General features: G+C 42.6%; 1 protein-coding gene across 10 annotated transcripts in view; it reads left to right on the forward strand.

Moving 5' to 3' along the window:
* The window catches only part of HECTD4 (HECT domain E3 ubiquitin protein ligase 4), a 193,090-nt gene that overhangs the window by 92,916 nt on the left and 72,820 nt on the right, over window positions 1–27,354 (forward strand). For 5 of the 10 annotated variants that reach the window (XM_030336783.1, XM_030336784.1, XM_030336789.1 and 2 more), the window contains 19 exons: window positions 1,884–1,997; window positions 2,712–2,852; window positions 8,108–8,340; window positions 8,718–8,863; window positions 10,423–10,493; window positions 11,364–11,469; window positions 12,050–12,170; window positions 12,869–12,997; window positions 14,923–15,047; window positions 16,524–16,677; window positions 17,194–17,294; window positions 18,947–19,145; window positions 21,230–21,376; window positions 22,494–22,598; window positions 23,704–23,867; window positions 24,436–24,669; window positions 25,654–25,846; window positions 26,357–26,461; window positions 26,959–27,047. In XM_030336783.1, coding sequence (XP_030192643.1) covers window positions 1,884–1,997; window positions 2,712–2,852; window positions 8,108–8,340; window positions 8,718–8,863; window positions 10,423–10,493; window positions 11,364–11,469; window positions 12,050–12,170; window positions 12,869–12,997; window positions 14,923–15,047; window positions 16,524–16,677; window positions 17,194–17,294; window positions 18,947–19,145; window positions 21,230–21,376; window positions 22,494–22,598; window positions 23,704–23,867; window positions 24,436–24,669; window positions 25,654–25,846; window positions 26,357–26,461; window positions 26,959–27,047 — 2,677 coding nt within the window. The remainder of the gene's footprint in view (window positions 1–1,883; window positions 1,998–2,711; window positions 2,853–8,107; window positions 8,341–8,717; window positions 8,864–10,422; window positions 10,494–11,363; window positions 11,470–12,049; window positions 12,171–12,868; window positions 12,998–14,922; window positions 15,048–16,523; window positions 16,678–17,193; window positions 17,295–18,946; window positions 19,146–21,229; window positions 21,377–22,493; window positions 22,599–23,703; window positions 23,868–24,435; window positions 24,670–25,653; window positions 25,847–26,356; window positions 26,462–26,958; window positions 27,048–27,354) is intronic. The other 5 variants (XM_030336787.1, XM_030336791.1, XM_030336786.1 and 2 more) reach the window with 5 other exon arrangements.

The following is a 27,354-nucleotide window of genomic DNA, read 5'->3' on the forward strand; positions in this document are numbered from 1 at the left end:
GCACTTCCCTAATGACTAATGATGTTGAACATCTTTTCTTGTGCTTATTGGCCATTTGCACGTCCCCCTTGGAAAAATATCTATTCAGATCCCTTGTCCATTTTTAAATTGGGTTATTTATTTACCATTAGTCTTATTAAAGTCTTTTTTTAGTCTCTGGCATGGCTTTTTCACTCACTTAAAATTGGCCCCATTTGATTAAAGTAGGACTTCACAGCACCATTTTTTCATGAGGCTATAGCTTACATAGTGATTCTATTCTAGTCCCAACAAATCCGTAAATACTTAAATTTCTGTTTCCTGTTCCACATTGGTCACTGTGGAGGCTACACCATAAGTGGAAGAACTGGTGCTTGCTTTGAGGAGCTCCTCGTCTGGTCGGGAGAAATGTTGTACATGTGTGGAACAAGGAGAAAATGGTACACCGTGCCGTATCACTGCCTGAGCGGTGGGGAGATGAAGTGCTGTAGGATGTGAGAGAAAGGGTCATTGTGGAGTGAACTAGAAAGGAGATCTGTCCTGAGGTCTTGGGTTTAAGTTGTGCAAAATAGGTATTATTCATGTAAGTGGCCAATGTGGGGAAACCCAATGAAAAAGAGATTTGGGGCAGATGATTTGTTACAGTGCAGGTTGGAACAGCAGCACGTAGAAAATACAGTACAGGTTAGAGTATAGCTTGAGTCTGGCGTAGTGAGGACCTGGGTTACAGGGGGGATGGGAACAAGAAAGAGGAGCTTAAGAGACAGGGCTAGAATTTTATGTTTGAAAACGGAAAAGAAATGGTCATAGCGAGTACAGCTGTGCTGGTGTAGCGCCTGTAGAAAGGTTTTATCTCATTTAATTTTCACGATAACTACATTAGGTGGGTGCTTCTATAATCTCTACTTTGTACATGAGGAAATGGAGAGGTTTGGTAAATTTCCCAGGGTCTCGCAGAACTGGTACAACTGGAATTCAAACCCAGAAAACCCAGAGCCGTGCCTGTCATCACCATGCTATGCTATGTTAAGAGAAAAGGCCAAAGTGTCTCCAAGTTCTAGAGCCAGTGCTTGGAGGGACAGCATCCCAGCTCTGTTTGAGTGTCTGCTAACCTTTGTTGAGTAGCAACTGTATATAAGATATTTCTCGTTAGTGGTATTTCCTGGTGATGTTAGTGAGCGTAACTCCTCTTGCAATTACCCTTTTGATAATCTGTATTGAAAAATATATGCAAAAGTTGCCATTTGAAAAACACTTTGAGAAATATGGCTATTTTTTAAAGTTTATTAAAAAAATTTTTAAACGTTTATTTATTATTGAGAGACAGAGCATGAGCAGGGGAGGGGCTGAGAGATGGGGAGACACAGAATGTGAAGCAGGCTCCATCCAGGCTCTGAGCTGTCAGCAGAGAGCCTGACGCGGGGCTCGAACTCACAAACTGTGAGATCATGACCTGAGCCGAAGTTGGACGCTCAACCGACTGAGCCACCCAGGTTCCCTAGAGTTTATTTATTTATTTAGAGACAGCGTGTGCATGAGTGGGGTGGGACAGAAGGAGAGGGAGGGGGAGAGAGCGAGAATCCCAGGCAGGCTCTGTGCTCTCAGCTTGGGTCCAATGCAGGGCGTGAAGCCACGAACCATGAGATCGTGATCTGAGCCGAAACCAAGAGTCGGCTACTTAACTAACTGAGGAAAAGTATGGCTCGCTATTTAGGAAGATGTGACTGTTTTCTTTTTTGTGGTCTTACGTGTGTATTCTGTCTCCTCATTGTTCCCACCAATAGGCAACAACAACAAAAGGTGTGATTTTTGTGAAAGTCTTGTTAAGAGCCTAAAGTTTAAACTTTGAAAAGTAGGCCATCACCGTAAGGCTTATTAAACAAGCTTAATGTTTGTTTCCAAAGTCCTTGCCTCTAGCTTGGTGTATAACATTTCGGATGGTCAGTTCACAAGTCGCGCCGATCTCATAGATGCTGCTGGAAGCTCGCTTGGGCGTGGTGCTCTTGTACCAGGATTGGGTAAGACGTGTCCGTATTTCCCTGGAAAATTCAAAATTTTAGCAGTTTCTCGCAGAAAAATCTTGTCATTTCCCTGTGGTTTCTATTTTCCTTGCAAGAAAGAATTTTTTGATACTGTTTAATTTTGAGGATCAATGTAAGAAACTACCATAGGTGAAATTCTTCCACATAAATTGCTATTGAAGATACTGTCCATTAGGTTGTATGATGGTGCCCTTAACAAATTCCCCTCAAATTCATGCCGTAAAAAAGTTTATTTTCCATGAGGAATCAGTATGCTCCTTATTGTTAGGAAATGAACATTATGTAATATATTGGATTTTCTCTTTGCTTTGGCTCCTAGGAAGCTCATACCTAAGTTTGGGCTTGGTTACTAAGGCTCTTATTGGGTGTTAATGTTCATAAGTCCTGGTTTTGATTTAAGCCACTTAAATCCTTTTTGGAATTAAGACGGTCACATATAAGTCCGTTACTAAGAACTGTCTGTTTCACAAGACTTATTCCATTCTCACGTAGGAGTTAAGCAGAGTAGAAATGGAGTCCTGCCTTCATGCTGATTCCTTCTAATGCTTTGCCAAACAAAGATATGGGAATTAGGGGTATGGATTGTCAGCGGTGGGGAGAATCGCCTTTGCATTCTGTAGCGGTGCTTTTGGGAAATCTGTATACAGGCCGATGGTGACTTGACCGGTGAATACAATGTGCTCTTTGCAGGTGCCTGTTACGATACAGTGAACAACATGCTGTGGACATGCTCAAACGATTATATTGATCAGTGGTGTAATCCTGGGAACCAGGCCTTCCATTATGTCTGCCAGAGACTTGGAGTCAGCCACATCATCACAGAGCCCAAAGGTGAAGTGCACTCATGGTCTTATAGGAAAAGACTTTTCCTTCACGAAATAAATTAGGAGAGAGCACAGCAGTACTAGTAAGTGGGAACATAGGCCAAGCGACAAAATGTGTCAACAGCCTTCCCACTTTGAACTTAGAAACCTGACATCCTTGCTGCCTGGTTGGCTTGTGATTAAATAAATCTGTAAATAGAGGATTTGAGCTAGTCCCATAGACTTTGAAATTTTTTTTTAATGTTTGTTTATTTTTGAGAGAGAGAGAGAGAGAGAGAGAGAGACCGAGCATGAGTGGGGTGGGGCAGAAAGAGAGGGAGACACAGAATCCGAAGTGGGCTTCAGGCTCTGAGCTGTCAGCACAAAGCCCAATGTGGGGCTCGAACCCACAAACCGCGAGATCATGACCTGAGCCAAAGATGGATGCTTAACCGATTGAACCACCCGGGCGCCCCAGTCCATAGAGTTCTTTAGAGCAAACTGTTACATCACTCTGAAATTGTCAGAACCGTGGTGCAAAAAATGATGATTTGTACTTGCCGTGGGTTATTTGGTGTTTTAATGTTTTACACTGATTACTTATTTATAAACAAACTTATAATTAGATGGAATTAAGTATGTGTTGTTAATATTAACTTAAAAGCAAGTGGCTTCAAGGTCAGTTACAGTGGTATAGAAGAGCACATCCTCCCCCCTTACAGTAATGGTGAAAGGGACATAATTACCAAAAGCAACTATTTCTAGGCTCTGGAAACTAACCAAAGGCATACACCAAATTGAGAAGTGAATCCTCATAAAACCACTGAACTTTGGGTAAGAGAAGCGGAAGTCTGTGGTATTCTCAGCTGGGATGGAAGCTCCCGTCCTCCACTGTAATTTCGGTCAGTGCAGTGACCCCCCCCCCCCAGGGTGTGGCGGGTCATGTCAGTGACCCCACCGGCATGGGGCAGATCATGTCAACCGGCAGCTTTGCTGCCGGAGGAGGCTGACTCGATTTGGAGCAGAGCGTGGAAAAAACTCCTGCCCAACCCCGGTGTCAGTAACAGTACTCGTCTGCGTGGCACGCCAGCTGAGAAGACCAGTGGCTTGGCTGGCCTGAGGTTGTGGTTTTGATGAGGGCGAGCAGAGAGCCAGCGGACTAGCCAGAGATGAGCTCCTGAGATCCGGGTCGGGAGAAAGCTCCACGGGGCCTTGGTAAGCTCCCTGCGCATCTGCATAGAAGAAGTTGGAGAGGACCCAGCGTGTTCACACAGGCCTGGCCGAGCACGAGCCTGTATATACCTGTGACGATGTGAGAGGGCCCGACAGAAATCCAGGGCAGAACCGAAAGTTGTATGAGCCTTGACGTGCTCCCCCAAAAGAGAGACCCAGCCAGGGTGGCTGACTTACTGGCTCAAGGTGTTTGAGCACAACCTTTGACTCAGACTAGGTGACCCCTAGGAAAGCAGGCTTAAAAATAAAAACAATAATGAGAGTAAACAAGTGAAAGAAGGTAAAAACGTAGAAACAAGAGTTAAAAAAAAAAAACCCAAACCAAACAAATTAGTAGCTACACACTGCAGACACAACTCAGAAGTGGGACTTAGCAGATAAAGACTAAAGTAGCCTTTCATACATATACTGAAAGATCTAAAGGAAACCCTGTGGAAAAAGATGACTTAAGAATAGAGAATGTCAACAAATAATTTTTGAAAAAAGAACCAGTAGGAAATTCTGGATTTGAAAAGTTCAGTGACTGAAGAGAAAAAAAAAATCATTAAGAGGGCTCAGCAGCAGGCTTGAGATGGTGGGAAAAATAAATCCGCAACTTGGACCTAGCTGGATAGAGTCTTCCTATTTGAAGAACGGAAAAGGACACTTCTGGGGACTACTGGTCAGGTATTTTATAGAATGTCCTTTGGTTTGGGCTCATCTGATGTTTTCTCATTTTTTTTTTTTTTAAGTTTACTTTGAGAGCACGTGCATGTGAGCAGGGAAGGGGCAGAGAGAGAGAGAGAGAGAGGGGGGGGGGGGGGGGGAGGGAGGGGGGGAGAGAGAGAAAACCAAGCAGGCTCCATGCTGTCCGTACAGAGCCCCAGGTGGGGCTTGATCAGCGAACCTCGAGATCATGAACTGAGCAGAAACCCGAGTCAAAGGCTGAATGGACTGAGCCACCCAGGTGCCCTGACATTTTCTCATTGGAACTGAAGTTTTAGAGAGGAATTCCAGAGGTGAAGTGCTTTTCTCATTACATCCTATCACAGGGTTCATAATGTCAACAGGATTTATTATTATTAACCACGTTAAAATTGATCAGTTGGTTTAAATGCCAGCTTTCTTCACTGCAAAGTTTCTATTTTTCCCTTTCCAGTTAGAAGCCGGTCATTAAGCCCACACTTATGGGAAGAGGAATTAGGTTCCACTTCCTGAAAGGAAAAGCATCAAAGATGGGCACCTGCGTGGCTCAGTTGGTTGGTTGTCTGACTCTTGGTTTCAGCTCAGGTCATGATCTCACAGTTGATGAGTTCAAGCCCCAAGTGGGGCTCTGCAAGGAGCCTGCTTGGGATTCTGTCTCTGCATCTCTGCCTGCCCCTCCCCGACTTGGGCCCGCTTTCTCCCCAAATAAATAAACATTAAAAAAAATCAGAATTTGTGGACATATGTTAATTATGTTAATTACCACAGTAATTAATACTTTGAGGAAGGTGATACTTTGAGGCTCTGCAGTTATCTAATCAGATTTTTTATTCTTGAGATAGTTTTGGTAATTTATGTCTTTCTAGAATTTGTGCATTTCATCTAGGTTTAATTTTTTTTTTTAATGTTTATTTTTGAGAGAGAGAGAGAGAGAGACAGATTGTGAGTGGGGGATGGTCAAAGAGAGAGGGAGACACAGAATCTGAGGCGGGCTCCAGGCTTGAGTTGTCAGCACAGAACCCGATGCGGGGCTTGAACTCAGAAACAGTGAGATCAGACCTGAGCCGAAGTTGGATGCTCAACCAACTGAGCCACCCAGGTGCTCCTAGGTTTGATTTTTTTTTTTAAATGTTTTTATTTTTGAGAGACAGAGCATGAGTGGTGGAGGGGCATAGAGAGAGGGAGAGAGACAGAATCTGAAGCAGGCTCCAGGTTCCGAGCTGGCAGCATAGAGCCCGATGCGGAGCTCGAACCCACAAACTGTGAGATCATGACCTGAGCCAAAGATGCTTAACTGACTGAGCCCCCCAGGTGCCCCTAAGTTTTCTTTCTGTTGGCATAAAGTTGATCATACTATTTCCTTAGAATTAATTTTCATAGTCAGTGGTAATTTTTCTACTTATGTTCCTGGTTCCGGTATGTGTGTAAATTTACTAAAAATCATTGAATTATGCACTTAAAATGGGAGAATTTTATGGTATGTAAATTGTATCTGGATAAAGCTATTGGGGGATAAAGAAACAGCAAAAAGAAGAAAAAAGTCAACTATATATCAGTGCCTCCCTAATGATTCTCTCCAAGCCTCTTGCTTGGAGATTTCTCTCTGGACTATATATTCACCTCCACTTGCATATCTGATCGATATCGATATCTTCAGCTTGTCAAAAACAGACTTACTGGCTTTCCCCTTCTCCAGATCTATACCTGCTGAATCCCCCGTGTGCTAGTAGAGGGATCACTGTGGCTTCATACGCTGAGCCCACAAATTTAGGGTCATCTAAGACCTTTTTTTGACACCTCATATCCAAATGGACATCAGCAAATCCTGTCCGGTCCTACCTTCAAGAGGTATCCCAAATCCAACCATTTTGCACTACCCAGGCTGCACTACCTCTTGCCTAGGCATTGGTTTTACTTTGCCAGATTCTCATAGTGGCCCGCTCACTGGTCTTCCTGCTTTCTCCACGGTTGCCCTCCGCCCCTGTAGGCTCGTTTCCACCCGGCAACCAGTCTCAGTGTCAGGAGTCAGGTCTGTCCCTCCTCTGCTCAGACTCCTCCACCGGCTTCCCATCTAACTCAGCATAAAAATCAAAGACCTTATTTATTTGGGTAGGTCCCAGAGGCTAGCTTTCTGAAAGTCTTTGGTGAGGACGAGTAGTATTAACCCGGATTCTATTGTCCTAAAAGCAAGGGACTCAAAGACATAAAAAAGAACTGGCCCTCCAGTTAATATACAATTGAAAAAGTTTAGTTTTGGCCAAGTTTACCTTCTCTTTGGTTTTCCTTGAGTCCTTCCTCATAGTCCCCAGTGCCCACCATCCTTTAGCAACTCCAAGGTCCCCCTACCCAGGCCTGCCTCTCCCAGATTGCTGCTTTCCTGTTCCTGGTAGGCAATTAATTTCAGCTGCTTTAAGGGGGAAAAGCAGGGTTGGGTTTTTTTTTGTTTTGTTCTGTTTTTCACTCTGCCTGTTTAGATTACTTTCACATCCGTTTCCTGAATGGCTGTGACCGTCCATGGGCTGTTTATTATTATGTAAGAGGATGCTTGTGAATGCTCACAGTTGAACTGATGGCTCTCTAGGTTGTGGTGACTGAGATAAAAATGTTGAGGTACCGTGGGAGGAGATATTTGTGGACCTGGGAGTGGGGATGCGGTGGGGGTGGTGTTCCATCACAGAGAAGTCATAGAAGGTAGCTTTTACTAGATTGGTTGCAGCATGGCCTCTGAGCGGAAATGACCTGAATGCAAATCCCAGTTCTACACTTAGTATCTGTGTGACCCAGGGCGAGTTACTTAACCTCTCTGATCTTGATTGACTCCCCTACAAAATAGGGCTAAAATAGTCTAAGTTTATAACGGTATTGTAAGGTAACGCATGTAAAACATTTAGCCTGTTGTCCGGCATATAGAAAGGGCTCTCTAAGTGGTTAGTCATTTCTGCCCTTTAAAAATGGGGATTTCCTAGGGGTGCCTGGGTGGCTCCGTTAAGCGTCTGACTTCGGCTCAGGCCATGATCTTGCAGTTTGTGAGCTCAAGTCCCGCGTCGGGCTCTGTGCTGACCGCTCGGAGCCTGGAGCCTGCTTCAGATTCTGTGTCTACCCCTCTCTCTGCCCTTCCCATGCTCTGTCTCTGTCTTTTAATAATAAATAAACGTTAATTTTTTTTAAAAAAATGGGGATTTCCTAGCATTTTCATTTTCGCCCCAGCACTCTGTGGCAGGGAAAAGGATTCTCCAGAGGTAGTAGAAGAGATGGGAGCCAAGATCCTCTGTCCTAGTATGTGTGTTCCTTTTGTAAGTCAGAGTTCTCCTTGGAGGCCACCCACGGAGATGCCTTTCCTCACTGAGTTTCTTTTTCATTTTCTAGAAGAGGCTATAACCACGAATGAGGTTATAAACCAGTTACTGCACCATGTGGGTGCGATGTGCATACACCAACTCAATCTTCTTGCCACCAACCCCAATCTTCCAATCACAAGTGTCTTGGGCAAGCAGCATCCAATCGAAGCCCACCATCTTAGCAGTATTTGTGACATTATGGAGAAGGCCATGGTTAACGGAGATACTTGTATCATACGCTGTATTCTCGTTGTCTTTCAGGTAAATGCACCGTTTCGACATAAGATACTAGAGAAAAAGAAGTACAAAACTTGTTTTCAGCCAGCTAATTGCCACCAAAAGAGAAATTTAATAACATTCCCGTCTTGCATCCTAACCACACGCTAATCCTGTAATTAGGAACGATAATCATATTCGTTGCACTGCAGTTAATGGAGTATGGCTATATGTAGCTCACTGCAATTAATAGATGTAAAATATTTACTGTAATTACACTATTACACAATAGAAGAGAGTGTGGGTAAAAATCCACCTGGATGTCTGTTCATAAGAATATCTACTATGTGCTTTTTTCCGTAGGGATAATTTTATCCTTAGTAGAATAAGCATTTTTAGATACACCCCTTACGTTTCCGTAGGTGGTATTTAAATTTTTCTTCAGCCCACAAACTGAAAGAAACCGAGACATCATTCGGCGGTCTGGATTGCTGCTTTGGCAGTTGTTGATGGCACCCAAAGATCAAATTTGCCCTGAAATTCAGAAGGAAGTCTGTCTTGCCATCAGGTAATCAGATTATTTTCTTCACGCTTTCTGCAAAATGCGTCTCCTGTGCTGCCCTATACCCTCTGTACTCTACTGGCTGGTGGCCTGGAGGCCTCTGACCTCAGCCCATCGTCAGGGCCTCGTGCGCAGGGGATAATTTGGCCAGAGAGGGCTTGTGGCCCCACTCCCAGAGGCCCCAAGCCACGTAACTATGTGTCCTCATCTTACCTTTTGGATTTTAAAAGAAAGAAAAACAATTTTTAGCTCTTTAATTGGGTGTTTTGATGGTTTGCGAGTGAAGGTTCCTGTCATTCGTGGAGAGAGTGTCACAAAGTGACTAAGAAGCCAGGCTTTTGGCAGCCGGCAGACCTGGGTTCTAGTCCTTGCTCTGCCACTTACTAGCTCGGTTTGAGGTTTCCTTTTCCTTAGCTATAAAACGGGCATAAAAATAACACCTGCTATGAGAGTTTGTGAGAGCTTAGTAAACTGCAAAGTACCTTTTAAATTCTGCTTAAAACCTAAAACCTTGTTAGAGAAGAGGGCAGAATATATGGGCCATTTTCTGTTTGTTATTATTTAGTAATATTGCTTAATATTTAATATTGTTTTCCGAGTGCAATGAACTGTTATCCAGGAATATAGTTTTAATGTGACCAAGTATAATTTAGTGACCAAGGGACAACTGAATGCTTGGTCTGCAAGAACTGTGTGACGGGGGTGAGCAGAGAGGGAGGGGATTTTTTTCCTTCCATAGTTGATTATGCTTTGGGTATCTTTTCTAATTTATTTATTTTTAAGTTTTTTTTTTTTTTTTTTTAAACGTATGTTTATTTTTGAGAGCGAGCATACGTGCGCGTGCTTGAGTGGGGAAGGGGCAGAGAGAGAGAGGGAGACACAGAATCCAAAGTGGGCTCCAGGCTCTGAGCTGTCAGCACAGAGCCTGACGCGGGGCCTGAACTCACAAACCACGAGATCATGACCTGAGCTGAAGTCGGACGCCCCTGTTTTCTAATTTAAATCTAGTGTCATGAGGAAACTTCTGGAGGTGATGGCTGTGTTCTGACTATGGTGGTGGCTTCATGGGTATACCCATATGTCAAAACTTGTCATATTGTACACTTGAAAAATGTTCACTTTATTGTGTGGAAACCTCACAGAAAAAAAAAAAAAATTCTGGCACCACTTGTGATGCTCCTCTTGCCCATTTGGAAAAGCTGAGATTTAGAAATCCCACTTCCCAAATGCGCTTTTGGGCACAGTCTGCGAATATCTACCTGGCCCGGCTACACTGACTTTTTTACAGCTCAGTTCTCTCTTACCAGTTCCATATCGAGCCTCAGACAAGTTCTCATTCTGGAAACTCGCAGGAGGAGAGGGAGCCTGTTGGTTGCTGATCAGGGAGGTGAATGGACTGTATCATGACGTTGAATTTAGGTTCAGCCACGTTGTTAGTCATGAAACTTCCCTCAGAGTTTCATGTAATCACTGGCATCTTTAATATAAGTGCAAATTAAAATATTTAGAGTTTGGATTTTCTAGAATATTTGTTGAAAAGCTTTTTGACTTTTCTGTCATTTCAGCTCTGGCTTAAATATCTTGTACCCAGGTGAAACCGAAATCAATAACTTACTTAAGCTGGTCTTAACGGAAGGTGAGAATTATCCCTGACTTCTCCTGGAACAGCCATCCCTTTTTTTGTCCGCGAGGAACCAACTGGATTGTTATGATAATAGACCTTTCTTGTTTGTTAGTATTTGTTAGTATTTTTTTTCAAAGTTCACTTTTGAGAGAGAGACAGAATGCGAACGGGGGCGGGGGGCAGAGAGAGCGAGACCCAGAATCTGAAGCAGGCTCCGGGCTCTGAGCTGTCAGCACAGAGCCTGATGCGGGACTCGAACCCACAAATTGTGAGATCATGACCTGAGCCAAAGTTGGACGCTTAATCGACTTAATTTTTTTTTAAGCTTTTTTTTAAGCTTAATTCGCTTAATTTTTTTTTTTTTAATGTATCTGCACGTACACCAGTGCTTCAACTAGATTGAGAGGAGAAACCCTGTTCTGTGTATCTTCAAACTTTATCAACCTCTTTCTATCCATGCCGCTTAGCAGAAGGTGCCTGATAGTAGAGGTTTAATGTGCATTACAGATAATGACTTCTTAGGGGTTGCCAAGTCCGTTTGTTTCCTCCATACATTAAAACCCAACTTTTAAAGTTAGATGGAACAACTGCAGCAAAGCTCACCCTGTCAGAGACACTGTGTTTATAAGCAGCGTGAATTTAAGGAATTAGAAATCCCACTGTGTGACATATGAAGAGGCAAACTACAGCTAGATCAGGATGTGCTGGTTGAAAGAAGTCTGCTTGGTTGTGAGGTTGTTTTTGCTGCTGCTCTTTGTGAGAGTACGTGTGCCTGGCGCCCCCACATCGTCAACAGTGTGCTCATTTGAAAACTTGTTTTAATAGCCTCAGTTTCCTAAGTGTAATCACCAGGGTCGTTCACGGAGCTCTGTTCTGTGTCAGGAGAGAGAAACAGCGGCCTCTCCCAGCTGCGGGATGTGATCTTAACCAATTTAGCTGAACAGCTTCAAAACAACCGATTTGGCAGCGAGGAGGATGAGCATTACAGGTGACCCCAGTCGCGCTGTTGACTGATAGCCTTCTCTTTGTGTTTTTCTCAGTAACTAATTTACATTAAATGTGTTTGAGCAACGTAAGTCTCCTATAACAACTAATATGATAATTAGCATGTTAAGTTGAAATCACAGATCAGTCAAAAGATCATATATCCCACACTTGCCCTAAAAGGCGATGATAGCATTTTTCAGTTTTCTCAGCAAAGTCCTCAGTGGAAAGAATGGATGGAACTTATTTAAACATCTTGGTGAAGGGTGCCGCCCAACTCAGTGGGCTACGGGAGAGGGCCAGGGTGAGGGTGTGGGTGAGAGCTGGGAAGGGGAGGAAGGTGTTGGTTTTCTTTGCCATTTATAAAAGTACTCAGACTACGTCCTTGGTTACCATTTTGTTTCTTAAGTTGGATTTAGATAGTACACCTAGTTGTTAGCATTGTTGCTGAGGAAGATGATATACTTACAGAGCCAGTGAATTTTGTATCTCCTGTTTGTCATCTCATTCCAATTGTGTAAAATTTATCCTTTTATTATTAAACCATACGTATCTTATTGTTACATTTTTCCTGCATTTTAAAGACTAAATGATGAACTTTTACACTACATTCTGAAGATTGTTGTACGGGAATCCTGTATCTTAATCACCAAGTGCCAAACTGTCTCTAAAGAGGATTTTCAAAAACTCCTTTCGACTGTGCCTGTAAGTAAAAATGTGTTTAATGAAGCCAAATGGTATCAAGTGTCCCTGTTTTCATGTTACTGTATTGAGGTGTGTGTGTGTGTGTGTGTGTGTGTGTGTGTGTGTGTGTGTACACACACTGATGTAATGCACTCTCCAAGGCAGTCTTAATTGACGGAGTCAGTGGGTGACTGTGTTTGTCCTGGAAATACAGAACCAAACAAACCCACTTGGATCGCTTTCTCTAAGATTTTATTCCTCCTGCTTTTAAATGTCTTGATGCAGTGAATTGTTTGACTGAATTTGGATGTTTTCGTTTTGTTTACATAGTGAGGATTGTCCTCCCTGTTAATTGTTAATGTGGTATCGTTTTCTAAAATGTCACCGTTCCCCCAGAGACTAGAAAGAACCTAGAGATTCTTTCAAGGTTCTGGTGGACTCTCTTCTAGTGGAAATTCATGAGAGGGGGAGAGGGTGGGAGAAATTCAAGTAAGTATCTGAGTGACTAGTGCGAATTAGGCAGCAGAAGGCAGAAAGGTAAATGTGTCAAATGACATATCAAAAGTCATGTGGAAATAAGTCACCTGAGAAACTAACCTGGTCTGTTTTCTGTACTTTCTCTTCTGCTTCCCTTGTCCAACCCTTATAAACATGAGGATTACATGAAGGCTTTTTGCTGTAAGGTGTAGATCATTTAAATGCCCTTATTTGTATTAAAGGCTGCATCCTCCTGCCTGCGCTATCTGATGGCAGTTCAGAACCACCTTCTCAGTAACACTATTTTGATTAAACCCGATGAGAACGAGGACAGTGACAGCTCCTTGCAGGGAGAGACATTGAAGGTACAGGTAAACACCAAGCTTTCTTCTAACGATGCTTTCTACCCAGTGTGTAAAGTGCAGCTCAGCTGGCTAACTTCTGTGTATTACGATATCACATTTCACCATGTGGCTATATTGTTGTGAGAGGTAATATTAGGTCACTCATCTCATAGGTTCTTATGTCCTTGCACAGTGGTTACCATATTTGTGACACTCTCATAACGTGTCTCCATGTGCTCGTGTCACTCTTCTGTCACTCTTCTTGTGCCTTGTTTATTTCATCCTTTTTTAAAGGACTATAAAGTATTGCGCTTACAAGTGATCTCATACACATCTGAAATCTGTGTATATAGAGATAAAATAATCTAACATTTGAAATAATTTTGACTTTGTGGCTGGTTTATTACATTCTCTCCAAATAACTTAAAAAGGTGGTAATTTTCTCACAACCTTTATATTGAATAATTTCTAAGCCTACGGTTCATTTCATTCTCTGTAATTATTTTTAAGTTAGCTTCTATGTAAACTCAATAATTTGTTCCCACGTGGCAATTTATAGCAATCCAAAGATTTTTTTTTTTATAGCAGTGGTGGTTATAATTTTGACAGATGCTGGAGGCTGTTGCTTGCATTGTTGTTTAGAATTTCTTCTTTGTGAGAGAATTAGAGAAATCAATAAGAACTTGGTTCTTCTTTAAAGTGTTGACTGAAACACACTGAGAAATTTACCGAGGAAGCGATAGAGATAAAAGCCATTATGCTTCGCCCTTTTCTTACTGCTTTATGCGCTGATACTCTAAAACCCATACACTTGTTAATTCTTGAGTTGATCTCACTGTATAATCAGTTTTTAAATAGGCAAAAATGCAGGAATTAATCATTTAAATTGCTGATACTGTTGATTAACTTCTCTTGCCTTAGTTTCTCAGTGAAAAAGGACACTAAGTCTCCCTTGCAAGGTTCTGTGAGGCTCAGAGGAGGAGGCATGCTAACCGCATGCACTGTGCGGCCACAGGGGGCGCCGTCAGCACATGGCAGCTGATGGAATCCGTGGGACTTAAACCATGGTTTGGCCTGTCAGTTCAGAATTCCTTTTCTCTTCATGATAAAAACATCTTAATAATTGCAAAGAAGGCCCCAGAAAAGTCCCAACAATGGAAGCAAGTGTTTTCTATTTGAAAGGCTAAATTCTGTAAATTGTTTAATTAGTCCATGGAGAGAAATACTCTTGGTAAAGGCAGAAGAGGCAGAGTTATCCAGTATCTCTGGGAAAAATTAAAAACCCAGATTTCACCTAGAAGGTTAGGTTGGTTGTATTTTTTCTTAACAGAAAATAATTGTAAGCTAAACACTTGTGTGATTTTAACGAGTGCTTTTTAACACACAATTTAGTATTTGTATGCCCACGAACTCTCTAATAGTTAATTTTAATGTTCGATAGGCTGTAACTGCCTGCTACTTCAACTGAATTTTTAACTTGCCTGTTTTCAAGTGTGATGGTTTACAACATTAAGTAAAAAGGTCACTTGTACTGTTTCAGAATGTTGTGTTTTTGTCTCATTTTATTCACCGCCTCTACATGCGCCTTTTACTGTTCTGTTTTTCTCTTTAGCTGCCCTCATACCACCCAAGGCAATCTTCCACCTGGACAGTTTCTGGGCTGGCCACCGGGAGCTCTCTTGTGCTGGAGGGGATGGGAGAAATGCCTTTTCTCCCAGGGACTCGGTGTGCTCCCCGTGAAATACTGCGTATTTCTGTCAGCACTCCAGACCTTAGCCTCCCAAATCAAATTGCTACTTGCCATCCTAGCGGAACTTCCTGCTTTGGGCTGATTCTGGCCACCTCATTATTTCGTTTGGAAATGCATCATTAAATACATCATTTCGTGTTGTCGTTGTGAGTGTGTGTTCATCCCAAAGCCTAAAAATAATATTGTGATATTTTCTACCTAGGAGCTAAAGGTCAGTATTTTGGCTCTTGCCACCCAAATCCTGACTGGATGTGATGAAGTGTTGGAAATGCTACAGCAGGTCACAACTGCCCTCATAAATAGTGACCTAGCTGACCGTGAGCAGAGGTGAGGAAATGGGTCGTGAGCCGTGGCCTGCTGCCCTTCAGGAAGCAGAATTGCTTAGGAAAGCAAAACCTCTTAGAACATCAAATGTTCATTTAATATAGAGGGATTTTTGTGAGACTAGGTTGAAACGGCAACTATTTTCAATGCCAAGTGCAATCGAACTCTTTAATGGTGCTTTTAGGTGAGACTGGGCCGCCAGCCAGAGTCTGAGGGGGCGGCGAGGCTCTGGTGCACAGCCTCCCCGCCGACATTCGGGTCTGCCACCATCATCGCCCCCAAACTGGCCTTTCCTTCCATCATCTAGCTCAGCAGCACATGCACTTGGTGTCCTCGTGATAAGTACTTTAGACGGGCAGGTGACTTAGTGACACAGAAGATTAACTGCCATGCGAAAGATGACGCTGACATAATGTCTTAAAATTTTACTGTAATTTTACTTCTTCAAGTATAGGAGTGACCTCTGTAGAGGGTAATCTTCTCTCTCCCAGTAATAAAGCTCTTTCTTAGCCCTCCCCATGAAAATTTCTGCTAATGGTTTGCCGTTGCATCTGTGTGTGATAATGATTTTAATGTTAGAGATGCTGATCCAAAACAACCCCGCAGTGTAATTTTTCCTCTGGTAACCCTGTCTGTCCCCATGTCCCTTGTTTCCTGCCCATTCCCGGAGAGTAGGTGGCCACATTGGAACTGGGGGCAGTATAACCCAGATAGGCATTGCACGAGGGCTTGTTAAGTCCTATGGGGCCCATCGCTGGGGCTTGTGGTACAGATTTGGCCTCCCCACCCCCCACCTGCCCCCCGCCTGCCAGGGAGGAGAGATAGTCTGAGAGCCTGGGAGATGGGAGGTCTGTTTCTTGTTCCAACCCCAGTACCCTAAGTAGCCTCAGAGAATTTCTATAACCCACGTCTTTCTTTGGGTGAGTCACATACCTTAATTCTTCTGGCAGAGGATTGGGATATTAAGAATGTGATTTTAGGTAATCATTTTACAATATATACATCTATCAAATAATTGTCATACACCTTAAATTTATACACTGTTCTGTCTCAATAAAATGGGGGGATGTGATTTTAAAGACAAAAGAAAAATCTGCGTGGTAGCTAGTTACTTCCTCTCTGTCGGAGACTGCATACAGCACAGCGATCTAAAGTTCCAGTGCCAAGGGAACTCTGCCTGTGGTAACTACCTAGAGTAGCCGTCTGCATGTTAGAACCCACTGATAAAGTGCTTCCGAGGTGCTATGATACGCACTGTGTCAACTCAGGTTGACAGTGACATCTCTTACTTGGTTTCTGTTCTCTCCCTCTCCCTCAGTGGTAGAAGGTGGGAGACTTGTGGACCGAACTGCCGTAGCTAGAAGTGCTTAAGCAGTTCAAGGAAATGCAGTTTAAGAGAATTTGTCAGATAAAGAGGACGGTTGCTTCTTCACGTGATTAGGAATTGCTTAAGCCATTGTTTTCTTGAACTTTTTGTAGGTTAAAAGGCTTGGAACAAGTTACTAAGGCTACTATGCTTGGTCACCTTCTTCCAGTGTTACTGACTTCCCTGATGCATCCAAATTTACAGACTCTGACCATGGCCGATGCCCTGATGCCTCAGCTGGTCCAGTTGGTACTCTATACCAGTCAGGTACGGTCCCTGGTGTGCCAAAGTGAGCTGCTCTTCGGCCCGCCCACCTCTCACGTTGCGGCTGTGTGCATTTACTGAAGGCAGAGTAAACATGGCCATGTCTTTCAGAAGTCAAGGGAAATAATAGTGGAATGAAGGAAAACATAGTAAAAAAGAAACTGAAATATTAAGGGGAAACGTTTTGTTTGACTAAATTACTTACTGCGATCTTCTAGCAAGTGTTGATCGCTGGTCAGCTGTGAAAATGCTAATCTGCAATGCTACGGAGATCCTACCATTGTATTCAGCCTCCTGAGGCCTTGCAGGCTATCGGTGACTGATAGAAAGGATATGTGCCATGACAGCATTAAATAAAATGATGTTAAGTGGTCTAAGTCGCAAAGCATTTCTTCGTGAAGGAGGACAGACTAGGATTGTAAAAAGATGACTTAAGTGAGAATTCTAAGTTTGGCTGTAGTACCATCCAGATAACTGACAGTAAGCACTTTAAGACATGATGATGGTTTTGTGTTTCAGACGGCTTTGCTGCTTAAAACCCAGTGTCCAGTTTTTGCCGAGGTGGGCTGTTCCCCATGTGGTTCATCAGACCAGAAGGGCAGGCTGTTCCCCGATCAGAGGTGAAAGATGCTGCTTCCTTGCTGGAACCCCTGCCTTGTTTTCTTCTGGTGAAAGCCTCGTTCTCCTTTTACGACACTGAATTCTAGCAAGGATTCTGTAACTGGGAAAAGAGACTTGAGGGTCACGTTTTCCAGATAATTCTAGAATTGCTTTATAGATTTATAGGATCAGGTGAGAATAAATTCCCCACAGATCAAGAGATTAAAGATTGACAGGCTCTCCTATACCAGCGATGGCGATGTAAAATACTATGACTTTGGCAAATAGGTTGACAGTTTCTTAAAAAGTTAAGTGTATACCTGCCACATGACCTAGCTATTCCACCTCTAGGTATTTACACAAGAAAAAGGAAAGCATAGCTTCTTACAAAGACTTGTATATGAAGGTTCATAACAGCCTTACTTGGAGGAGCCCAACACAAGAAACAACCCTAATGTCTATCAACGGGGGAAGGGATAAATGAGTTGCAGAGTATTAGAATATTCCTACGACGGAATCCTACCCAGCAATAAAAGTGAATGAATGGTTGATACATGCGACAATAGGAACGACTTTCAGAATCCTTATGCTGCGCAAAAGAAGCCAGATCCCCTCAAAAAGAACATGCTATATGATTCCCTAGATAGGAAACTATAGAAGATGTAAACTCATTTCTAGTGATAGAAAGCAAAAAATGATTGCCTGGATTACCAAGTGAAGGAAGGAAACTTCACTAGTATATACCTATGTCCAAACTTACCAAGTTGTACACTTTAAATATGGGCGGTTGATTACGTGTCAGTTACATCTATCCAGAGCAGTCTTCAACAATGGCAATCAGAAAGGGGCGACTTTGCAGGTTTCTCTAGAAGAGTGTGGTATCCAATGCAGCTTTGCGTAGTGACGCAACTTTGCCCCCATGCTGTCCAGGATCATCAGCCATAGCCACACGCTGTTCATGATGACTTGTGGTGTCGCTCATGTGATCAAGAAACTGAATCTTAAATTGTTTTCAGTTCAGATTCTGTTTACCTGGCCACACCTGACTCCGTGGCTACCACATTGCTAGTGCAGAGCTGAAAGAAGAGTGTTAATTTCACAAGAGCCAAGTATAGGTCTTAGGAGTTTGTATACCACAGCCTTGGGCTGCAAAGCCCTCGAGGGTTTAATTACAGTAGACAAGAGGACTTTGAAGGCATTCTTCTTTAGCAAAAATTAAAGTAAAAAGTCAGGTAGACTCATGGAGTTGTCAACAATTGACATTTAGATATCAACAAAAGGAACCTTGATAGGATACTAATCCTGTGGGATTTGGAAAGTGACCAATCTTAAGGGTCCTTTATAGCATCTTTTTTTTTTTTTTTTTTTTTTTTTTTTTTTTTTTTTTTTTTTTAGTAACTTGAGAGTTGGTGAGGCCCTCTCCTGGGCTCTCCTCCTTGAAAAGAGAGTATCTTCTCTAGCGACAACAACAAAAGAGCCTTAAACATAGGAGCTTTTACGGTGCTTCTGATCGCCACTGATACCTAGCATTTAAAAGCTATGAGGTTGTCAGACTGCATGATGTGGAAAAGGAAAGCGACATTTCTTAACCTTTTGTATTTTACCATGTGTACCTCTTCTTTTTCCTCTCCCCGCTGCTAAGCTAAATCACTTTCTCTGTGTCTGGTTTTAGGATGCTGGAAGAGAAGGAAGAGCCAGGCTTTCTCACTGGTTTAAAGATTCCTGCTCCATGGGCTGCTGGAAAGACCGTGGAAACCGTCCACCCTGTCAGAGACAACTATAAATTTAAAGAAACTGTTCACATCCCAGGAGCTCGCTGCTTGTACCTTAGATTTGATAGTAGATGTTCTTCACAGTATGACTATGACAAAGTAAGCAAGACTGGCTTAGTATTGGTTCCACCGCCAATAGGCTGGTTTCTTAGATGCTTCTTATTTTTCTTTGCTTCTGGTCACCATTCCCGACTTATTTCTGTCTGCAGATGTCTCTTTGGAAAACTTTAAGATACGCCTTGAAGGGTAGTGGTTGGGGAAATAACCAGCATGTCTGTGTTCGAAGAACAGTGTTTTCACAACATGTTGAAAGTGCACTTTCGTAAGCTTTTCAGAGTTTAGATCTGAGAGTCAAAGGAAGTTTTCCTTTGCCTATTGCTTACCTACTGCCTTCCTCCGGTGCTCGGAATTCCTGTGGACAGGTGATTTGCATTCGTCTAGAAAGATCGTACTGCCCGATTCTGGGGCTTCTCACGTATTCTTTGGGAGAAGATGGCCTTTTAGAAGAGTTTCAGATGTGCTAGGATCTGTTTTCTTTTTATTATTTGTTCTTTGTTGTCAGTACCTCAGGGCCCACATAGATTTTGAGGAAGAGTAGTTTCTGACGTGTAGTGGCTTGATAATTTTAAGTGGAAGGAAACATTTGAGGGGTTGAAGTGTTTTCTCCTGTTTATGTTGTTGTGTTGCAAACCATCATGTTGAACTTCTGAGGAAAGAGGAATGTGACTGTGACGTGTAACCTCCTAAAAGAACAACTGAAGGATTATCTACTAGCTTTGTACATACGCAGGACTATTTTTATGTAGTTGTATGTAGATTGTTAACTCCTCTGTAGAGTGTTAGGGTGAAAGGTCTTAAATCCTTCCAGGGGAGATTTTTAGGTTAAATAATAAAGGACTTCTTAACTGTATGTACTCTGAGGTGGTGAAACCCATCACTGAGCAAATGATAGGGTCCCCTTCCCCCTTATCTTTTAGGATAGTGAAAACTGTCAGGTGTCGGGAGGGGCTTAAGATTCAATCGTCTCCAAAACTCAGGTTAGCTAGAAGCAGGAGAATTTAGAAAATGGTCTTTCATGGGCCTTTCAAAAAAGAAACGTCTTGCCATCAGCCTGCCCCACTTCATGGCTCCTGACATCAGCTACCCCCATTTCCTAGATTCAGCTGATAGGACTATTGAAAATAGAAATGGAGAGGTTGCCATATCAGTCGGTGTCATTTTGTTTCTCCTTTAAAACCAGTGATTTGCATCCTCTGACCTACGCTAACCAACACCTGCGGTAGACATTTAGCGTTAAATGTGGAGGCACAGGGAGACTTCCTACACAGATAAAAGGAACATTTACTTTTCCAGTGGTCCCTGGTTGGTATCAGCAAAAGGTCCAAAAGGGTAAGAAAGCACAACATGATAAGTGTCAGGGGCTAAAAATGTAGCCTCTAGATCCAAACCGAGCTCTCCTGTGCAGTCAGAGGTGGTCAGAGTGCACATGAGAAGACAGGAGTTGGAGTTTACGGAAACCAGAGCTTCATTCTTCCCGCGGAAGTATTTGAATGCCAAGGGACCTCTAAATATCTCTCCTGCATATTAGAAAGTTGGTTAATTGCATATACATGAGTAACCTTTATTGTGGAAAAGTACTGATCCATGAAGACTGACCCAAGAAGCAGCAACACCTTTTCTGGCCTAAATTTATGTCATTTTCTTTTTACCCCATTAAGCAACATTCAAAGGATGTATGGCTTATTTTCAATTTGTTGCGTTTTTAAAAATCCTCATTCATTGAGTTTTTGGGTTTTGTGTTGTTTTTTGTTTTTTTTGCCTTTATTTTGTTGTGTTAGATATAACCGTCTTTCCATCTGTATTTGCTCACTTTATTAATTTGGGGGAGGACTTCAGGGGGCAAACTGTACCAGTTATTAATGAGTTATACGTCATTACTTAGCATTAAAATAACTACTTAACAATATGTGTAATGGCTGAGTAGACCTATGTTAATGTGAGGTCCCCAGGCAGTTAAATTGTGGTAATACCTGTTGCATCCAAACTAGTATCAGTTATACCTTAAAAAATCAGGGAATATTCTACTGTAATGACATCAGTGCCTGGTTATGAATGTATTTTTAAACGAACATTTTTTTGCAGCCTTTTTATTTGTAGATGTTGTTTTTGTTTTTCTTTTACAGTCTAACAGTATATTTTCTGTTTTGAAGTTGGTGATATATGCGGGGCCTAACACAAACAGTAGGAAGGTTGCTGAGTATGGAGGCAACACACTGGGATATGGCAGCCGTAGTGTCTTAGGAACTGGCTGGCCCAAAGACTTGGTGAAGGTATGGTATCCAGTCAGATTCACTTCCTCGAAAAGAAAACTGAACTCCCGTTCCTTCCAGGCCCGAGTATTAACTCTAATTCCAGGAAAAAAAAAAAAAAAAAAAAAAAGTCGGTGCTTTTGTTGAGCTGGAGCCATCTTGCTGGGTCTGTAAACTCACCGCCTCATTCAGAATGACCCCCCTCCTTGTAGGGCATTGTCAGACCCCTGTCGGCTCCAGAACTGGCATCCGTTCCCCAGGTTACTCCGGGGACTGAGGTGCCCACGGCATTTCCTTCCCTGTCCATTAGATGAAGGCCTGCTAGTTCTTTCAGCTTGCTTGTCTGCACTCTCCCGTGATGGGCACCCTAGGTTAAAAGTGTGGAATCCGTGTTTTCGAATGAATTTGGGCCTTTGGAGCAACAGTAATGATCCTTCTCAGATGGATGAGATTCCAGTCATGCTTTGTAATCTGGGCCCTGGAACTACAACAGATCTACCTAGGCTATGAATATGAACTGAAATGCCCACTAAAACTTGAAAACCTCTCCAAAGTCTGTTCTGGAAGCTTGTATCTCGTGTGCGTTACCTACCCTCTTTAATTCAGTGGTAGAGAGCAAGTTATGTCCAGGGGTGTAGTTTGGATGCATCCAAATCTGCATCGGCACGACACTTTTAATCGTTCTCTCATTTCCTATGTTTTGTTCATTACTCGTGGTGTTGGTTCCGCAATACAGAGCAAGGTCTCGCAGCACTCTGTTCTTCAAGATCCAGGCCGTTTGCCTGCCTTCCCGGCACAAGTGAGGTGGTGGGGAGGGGGGAGGGCAGAAAGAATAGAAGTCTGAGGAATCGATTGAAATTATGGCCAAGATTTAATCTATACTCCGATCCTGCTATTGGGTGATCGTGGCCCATTTCCCAGATGCCTCGTCCCCAGACTACCTGGTCAGGAGAGACCCCCGGAAGGCTGGTGTCCAGAGGAGAGAGGGGATGGAGTTTGAGTCAAACATGCGATTGAGAAAAGGAGTGAATTATTGCTGTGGCCCTTTTGAAAGTAAATCTCTGAAATTCATTGCTCTCTTGAAAATCATGTGTCTTTTTTTTTTTAAAGTGTATTTTCCCCCCCCTTAAATTTTAAGGTGGAAGGAGATACAGTCACCTTCTCCTTTGAAATGAGAAGTGGCCGTGAACACAACACTCCCGATAAAGCTATGTGGGGCTTTGCTTGCACAGTTCGCGCTCAGGTACTGGAACCTAACCACCGCTGTGGGCGTAATGTACTTTCTCCTGTGTGCCTTGCTTACAGACGTCATATTTGCCCCGGAGACCGGGCAAAATATGAGCTACTGTTTCATCCATCTCTTCCATTTGGCAGTAGTAGACTACTTTCATAAGTAGTAGTTTTGTGAACTGAAACTAGCTGTGACCTAAAATCCGTTTAGCGGCACAGAAAGAACCCACTGCTAGGGGCTCCATCTTCAAAGCCTGGAGAGGTAATCTGCCTCTAGCATCTTTCCATAGGTGAAGAAGACTCGAACACCTAATAGAAGTAAGCATTGGGATTCCGGGTTTTTAGAGTGCTAGGATCAGATTTTCATTCTATTCTCAAAGGCTCCGTCTCTGCTTAATTGGGTATGTTATACTCTGTATATGGTCCATTGAAACCCTGTATGCAGGTTCAGTCTACTCCTTTTAGTGCCAAATAGTTACTTCCCTCCCCGTGAATCTATGTGAATTCTTTTCCCAGCCGGAAAAAAATGAGAGAGTGGTAGGAGTTCTACTAGCCCCTTGAGTTGCTTGATTTGTAAAACCTATTTTAGACTTGGAGATTGCTTAAGTTTCACCAAGCTAACACACTCTAGAGCGGAAGTACCTGCTAGAATGGAAGCTCCGTGAGGGCAGGAATCTTTGTTCTCTGCTGTATTGCAAGGGCCTAGAACAATGACTGGTACACAGTAGGTACTCAAATATTTGTTGAATGAACTCAGTATGAGAATTGACAACGTCTTGGTTCGAGCACAGGATGGAAGTGACCCAGCGAAGTAGTGATTTATACCTGGATAGGCACAGCAGAGAGGAATCGACCCAAAGAATCTTGCACGTGATTTGTGCTCTCTCTAATATGGAGTCTTATCAGCTCTTCTCTCTCCAGAATTGTGTTCAGCCTTCACTCTGTGCCACCATCTTTCTGCTCATGGTGTTGGGTGCTGTGCCTGTGTCCCATAGCCATAATACTCGACGCTGCTCTGTGAGCCCCTGTGGTTGGGGACCGTGCAGCGCGGTGCACACAGGTCGAAGTGCTCCGCCGTGCACGCTGACCAGTGTGGTCTGCCCCTGTCTGCGTTGCAGGAGTCGTCGGAGGATGTGTCCGGAGGCCTGCCCTTTCTGGTAGACCTGGCTCTAGGTCTGTCCGTGTTAGCTTGCTCCATGTTGAGAATCCTGTACAATGGACCAGAAATCACCAAAGAAGAAGAAGCCTGTCAGGAACTATTGCGGTCCAAACTTTTACAAAGGTAAAAGGCTCAGATAGGGCTAGTTTTGCTCACAAAGGCGAAAGAACTTCATATGGCAAACTACTTTGAGTCCGTTTCCCAGCTCATTGTGCATATTGCCTGACAATCCCGAGGGTGTCACTGTCGTTAAGAAAGAAGATGAAAAGTGCCTTTTGGTCCTTACTTTACTAAATTTGAAATTACAGCCTTGAACTGCAGAAGCTTTTCTCCAACCCAAATAGTGCATAATTAAATTAAAGGATCCCCTAAAGGATGAGTAGATGAGTGATAAAGCAAACATATCAAAATGTTTATTCTAGAATCTAGGCGGCGGGTATATGGGTGTTAACCTTGGAATGCTTTCAACTTTGCTATATATACTTAAAAGTTTTCATAATAAAATGTTGGGGAGAAGGTAGATTCCCAAAGATGTGATTTCATATAATGCTCATTTTCCTTAGCTTCTGGGGAAGGCTTGATGAATACCTAACATATAATGTGATCCTTCAGATGTTTGGTATATCTGCAAACTTTAAGTAGCTCTTTTCAGATGGAAGAGGAGTGAAGATCCTCTCTTCTGTCTGTTCAGGTGCCAGTGGCAGGTGGAGGCCAATGGCGTGATCTCGCCTGCCCTTACTCCAAGCCCATCTCCACTGCCACTGACCATCGAAGAAGACAGAGAATTCACCTACCCCTCTGACGTCCTCGTGCCTCCTGTTGGAAACTACTTTGACCTGCCCCGGATCAGGCTGCCTCCAGGAATCATGATAAAGCTCAGGGAAATTTCTGGGCGTGCTAGACCTCAATTCAGACCAAGTATAAAGTATGTTGGTAAACGGTGCTCTGCTTTTCCCATTGGAAAAAAAAAAAACTGTTTAGACAATGGAAGGTGGGGGGGGTGGTGGTAAATTTTTTATAGTCTAGCAAGTGAGCCTTTAATTGTGCATTTACTTATGAATGCTAACCAGATACTCTGGGGAGTACCCCCAGGTGGTATTCCAGGTCCTCAGGTCTCAAGGTGTGGGCCCTCCAGCTAACACTGTCTGAGCGCTTGTTAGTTCTGGGGCCCCATCTCATACCTAGTGGATCAGAACCTCTGAGGATGGGGCCCAGTAATCGATGTTTTGACCAGTTTTCCATAAGATTCTGAGGCATGAGAAGGTTTGACAAGTTCTAGGTTTTTCCATGGTGGTTTGACCGTCTACTCCTAGTCCTCAACTTGGGTTTCCTTAGTCCAGAGAGATGGTGAGGGGTCTTTGATGTAGAACATGAAGTTGTGCAGTTGCAAACGTCTTTGTAGTATTCTTGCTTCAAGTCTGGTGGCCTCTGCCCTGTCTTCTGAGACACGATTGCCCATTTCAGGGAGAAAAATTTTAAGAATAGTTGAAATTTAAAAAGAAAGAGACAGAAGTACCATTCATTTTCAGCCCAGCATCCAAATATCACAAGCTGTAATGGTGCATAAATGGTGCTAGAGATCTTTTTTTTTTTTTTTTTTTAATCCTTCAACCTATTCCAGCTTTAATACGATTCTGACACAAAATATACAAATTATAGAAAATGAAGTCTCTTTAATTTTGATTTTCATTTTATCAGCTGAAGTCAGTTTTGTCAGTTAAACAGTAAATTACTGCCAACTTGATATGAAAGCCATCATAATGTCGTGCCTCTTTATTGTAATAAAGAAGGTGTGGTTTAATGTATTTAATATATTTAAATCAAAGCCTACACCCTCCAACCGATTGAATATGGGATTGGTAATTTGAGAGCATGGCATATACTTGACTCATTTCCTTCGTAATCACAGAGAAGTAATTCAGCCCGATGTGATGGAGGAAATGGTGGTCTCCTGTGTTATTAAGCACTTGAATTTGGTCGATGCACTGCAGTCCCTAATAAATTTCCAGTATCAAGAAGAACATGCGGAGGAATATGACTTACTGTGTAAAATTATGGGAGAGACCTTCAAGAAACTCAATGCCATGGAGAGACAGCTGCAGGTAAGTGAAGGCGAAAGCACTTAGATTTCTCCTACAACTGTTGGAAATAATTTCTTTCCTGGAAATGTAATGAAGTTTTTAAAAAAATTGTTCTAAATGTTTGTTTATTTTTGAGAGAGAGAGAGAATCCAAAGCAGGCTTGGAGCTGTCAACACAGAACCTGACACAGAGCTTGAGCTCAGGAGCCATGAGATTGTGACTGGAGCCAAAGTCAGATGCTTAAGTGACTGAGCCACCCAGGTGCCCCTGTAATGAAGTTCTAAAAGGGACCTGAGGGGCATGTGGGTGGCTCAGTTGGTTAAGCACCTGATTCTTATTCTCCCTCTCAGGGCTGTGAGTTGAGGCCCCACATTGGGCTCCATGCTGGGCATAAAGCCTACTTTAAAAAAAAAAAAAAAAGTGACCTGAAGTTTTGAAACATTAGGACTAAGATTTCCAAATTTGCAGATAGCACTGGTTTTTGTTTTGTACCTATTCTCGCGTTGTTTTATTTTTTAATGTACCTATTAGAGTGTTGCAGAATTGGAACAGAAATGGCAAAGTGAGGTTGATGACGCCATGCAGGGGAAGCTGGAGAACAACATGCCCTTCTTCTATGATTACCATTTTAATGAGGTGAGCAAGTTGTAGGCTTGATCACTGGGGCTTTGGTATTTACAGTGCAAAGGTATATATCATGTATGTATAGAGACCAATTAATCATTCTTGTTAAGATGTCGCACACACCAAAATGTATCCATTCTTGACAGAGATTAAATAAGATTGACTAAATCAACATATCAATGATACAAATAATAAATTATTCATTAGGCAGTTCTTAACTGATTAATAGTTTTATCAGGAAGTTACCAGCATTGTCAAATTTTGCTTCTAAGCCTTCAAAAACAAAAGGCAGTTATAGGTACTGGAGAAGTCCCCAGAAAGTAGTCAATGCCATCTGTAATCATTAAAATATCAAATAATTACTTACAAATGTGCTCTGGCGTACAAATATGGACCAGAGGTGGTGGGTTTTTCCCCCCCTGAAATTCTCTGTTCCTCTTAACGTGAATAGTAAAACTCAATTTTTGCAGATCCTGCCTACCATCTTTTCTTGATTTTTCCTTCTTTAGAACAAAATGAAAGAACTAGAACTTCTGTGTTCAATGAAGGAAGTCTCCTTTGATGGAAATGATCTTGAAAACATGGTCCTATCACTGAGGTTAGTGATGTTAATAACTACACAAAGCTAATTTACTACTGTGATGCTTACACTGTGATGACGTATACTCTTAGGAGATACTTTTTAAAAATCTGATGCATTCACTGAATATTTGAGTTGGAACTCAGTTTGTAAACATGGAAATTTTTAGTTTAGCCTTCAAAAGTCAGCATAGGTGCATCTGAAACTGGGCAAAGGGAGCTGACACTGGTCCGTTGACAAGGCTGCTCCTTTCTGATGGGGAAGGGGAGCGATGTTTCTCAGCTTTCTTTGGCTTGGTCTCCCCCTATCTTCTCGTATCCTTATA

The sequence above is a fragment of the Lynx canadensis genome, chromosome D3 (assembly GCF_007474595.2).
Source record: "Lynx canadensis isolate LIC74 chromosome D3, mLynCan4.pri.v2, whole genome shotgun sequence".
NCBI classification, from domain to species: Eukaryota; Metazoa; Chordata; class Mammalia; order Carnivora; family Felidae; genus Lynx; species Lynx canadensis.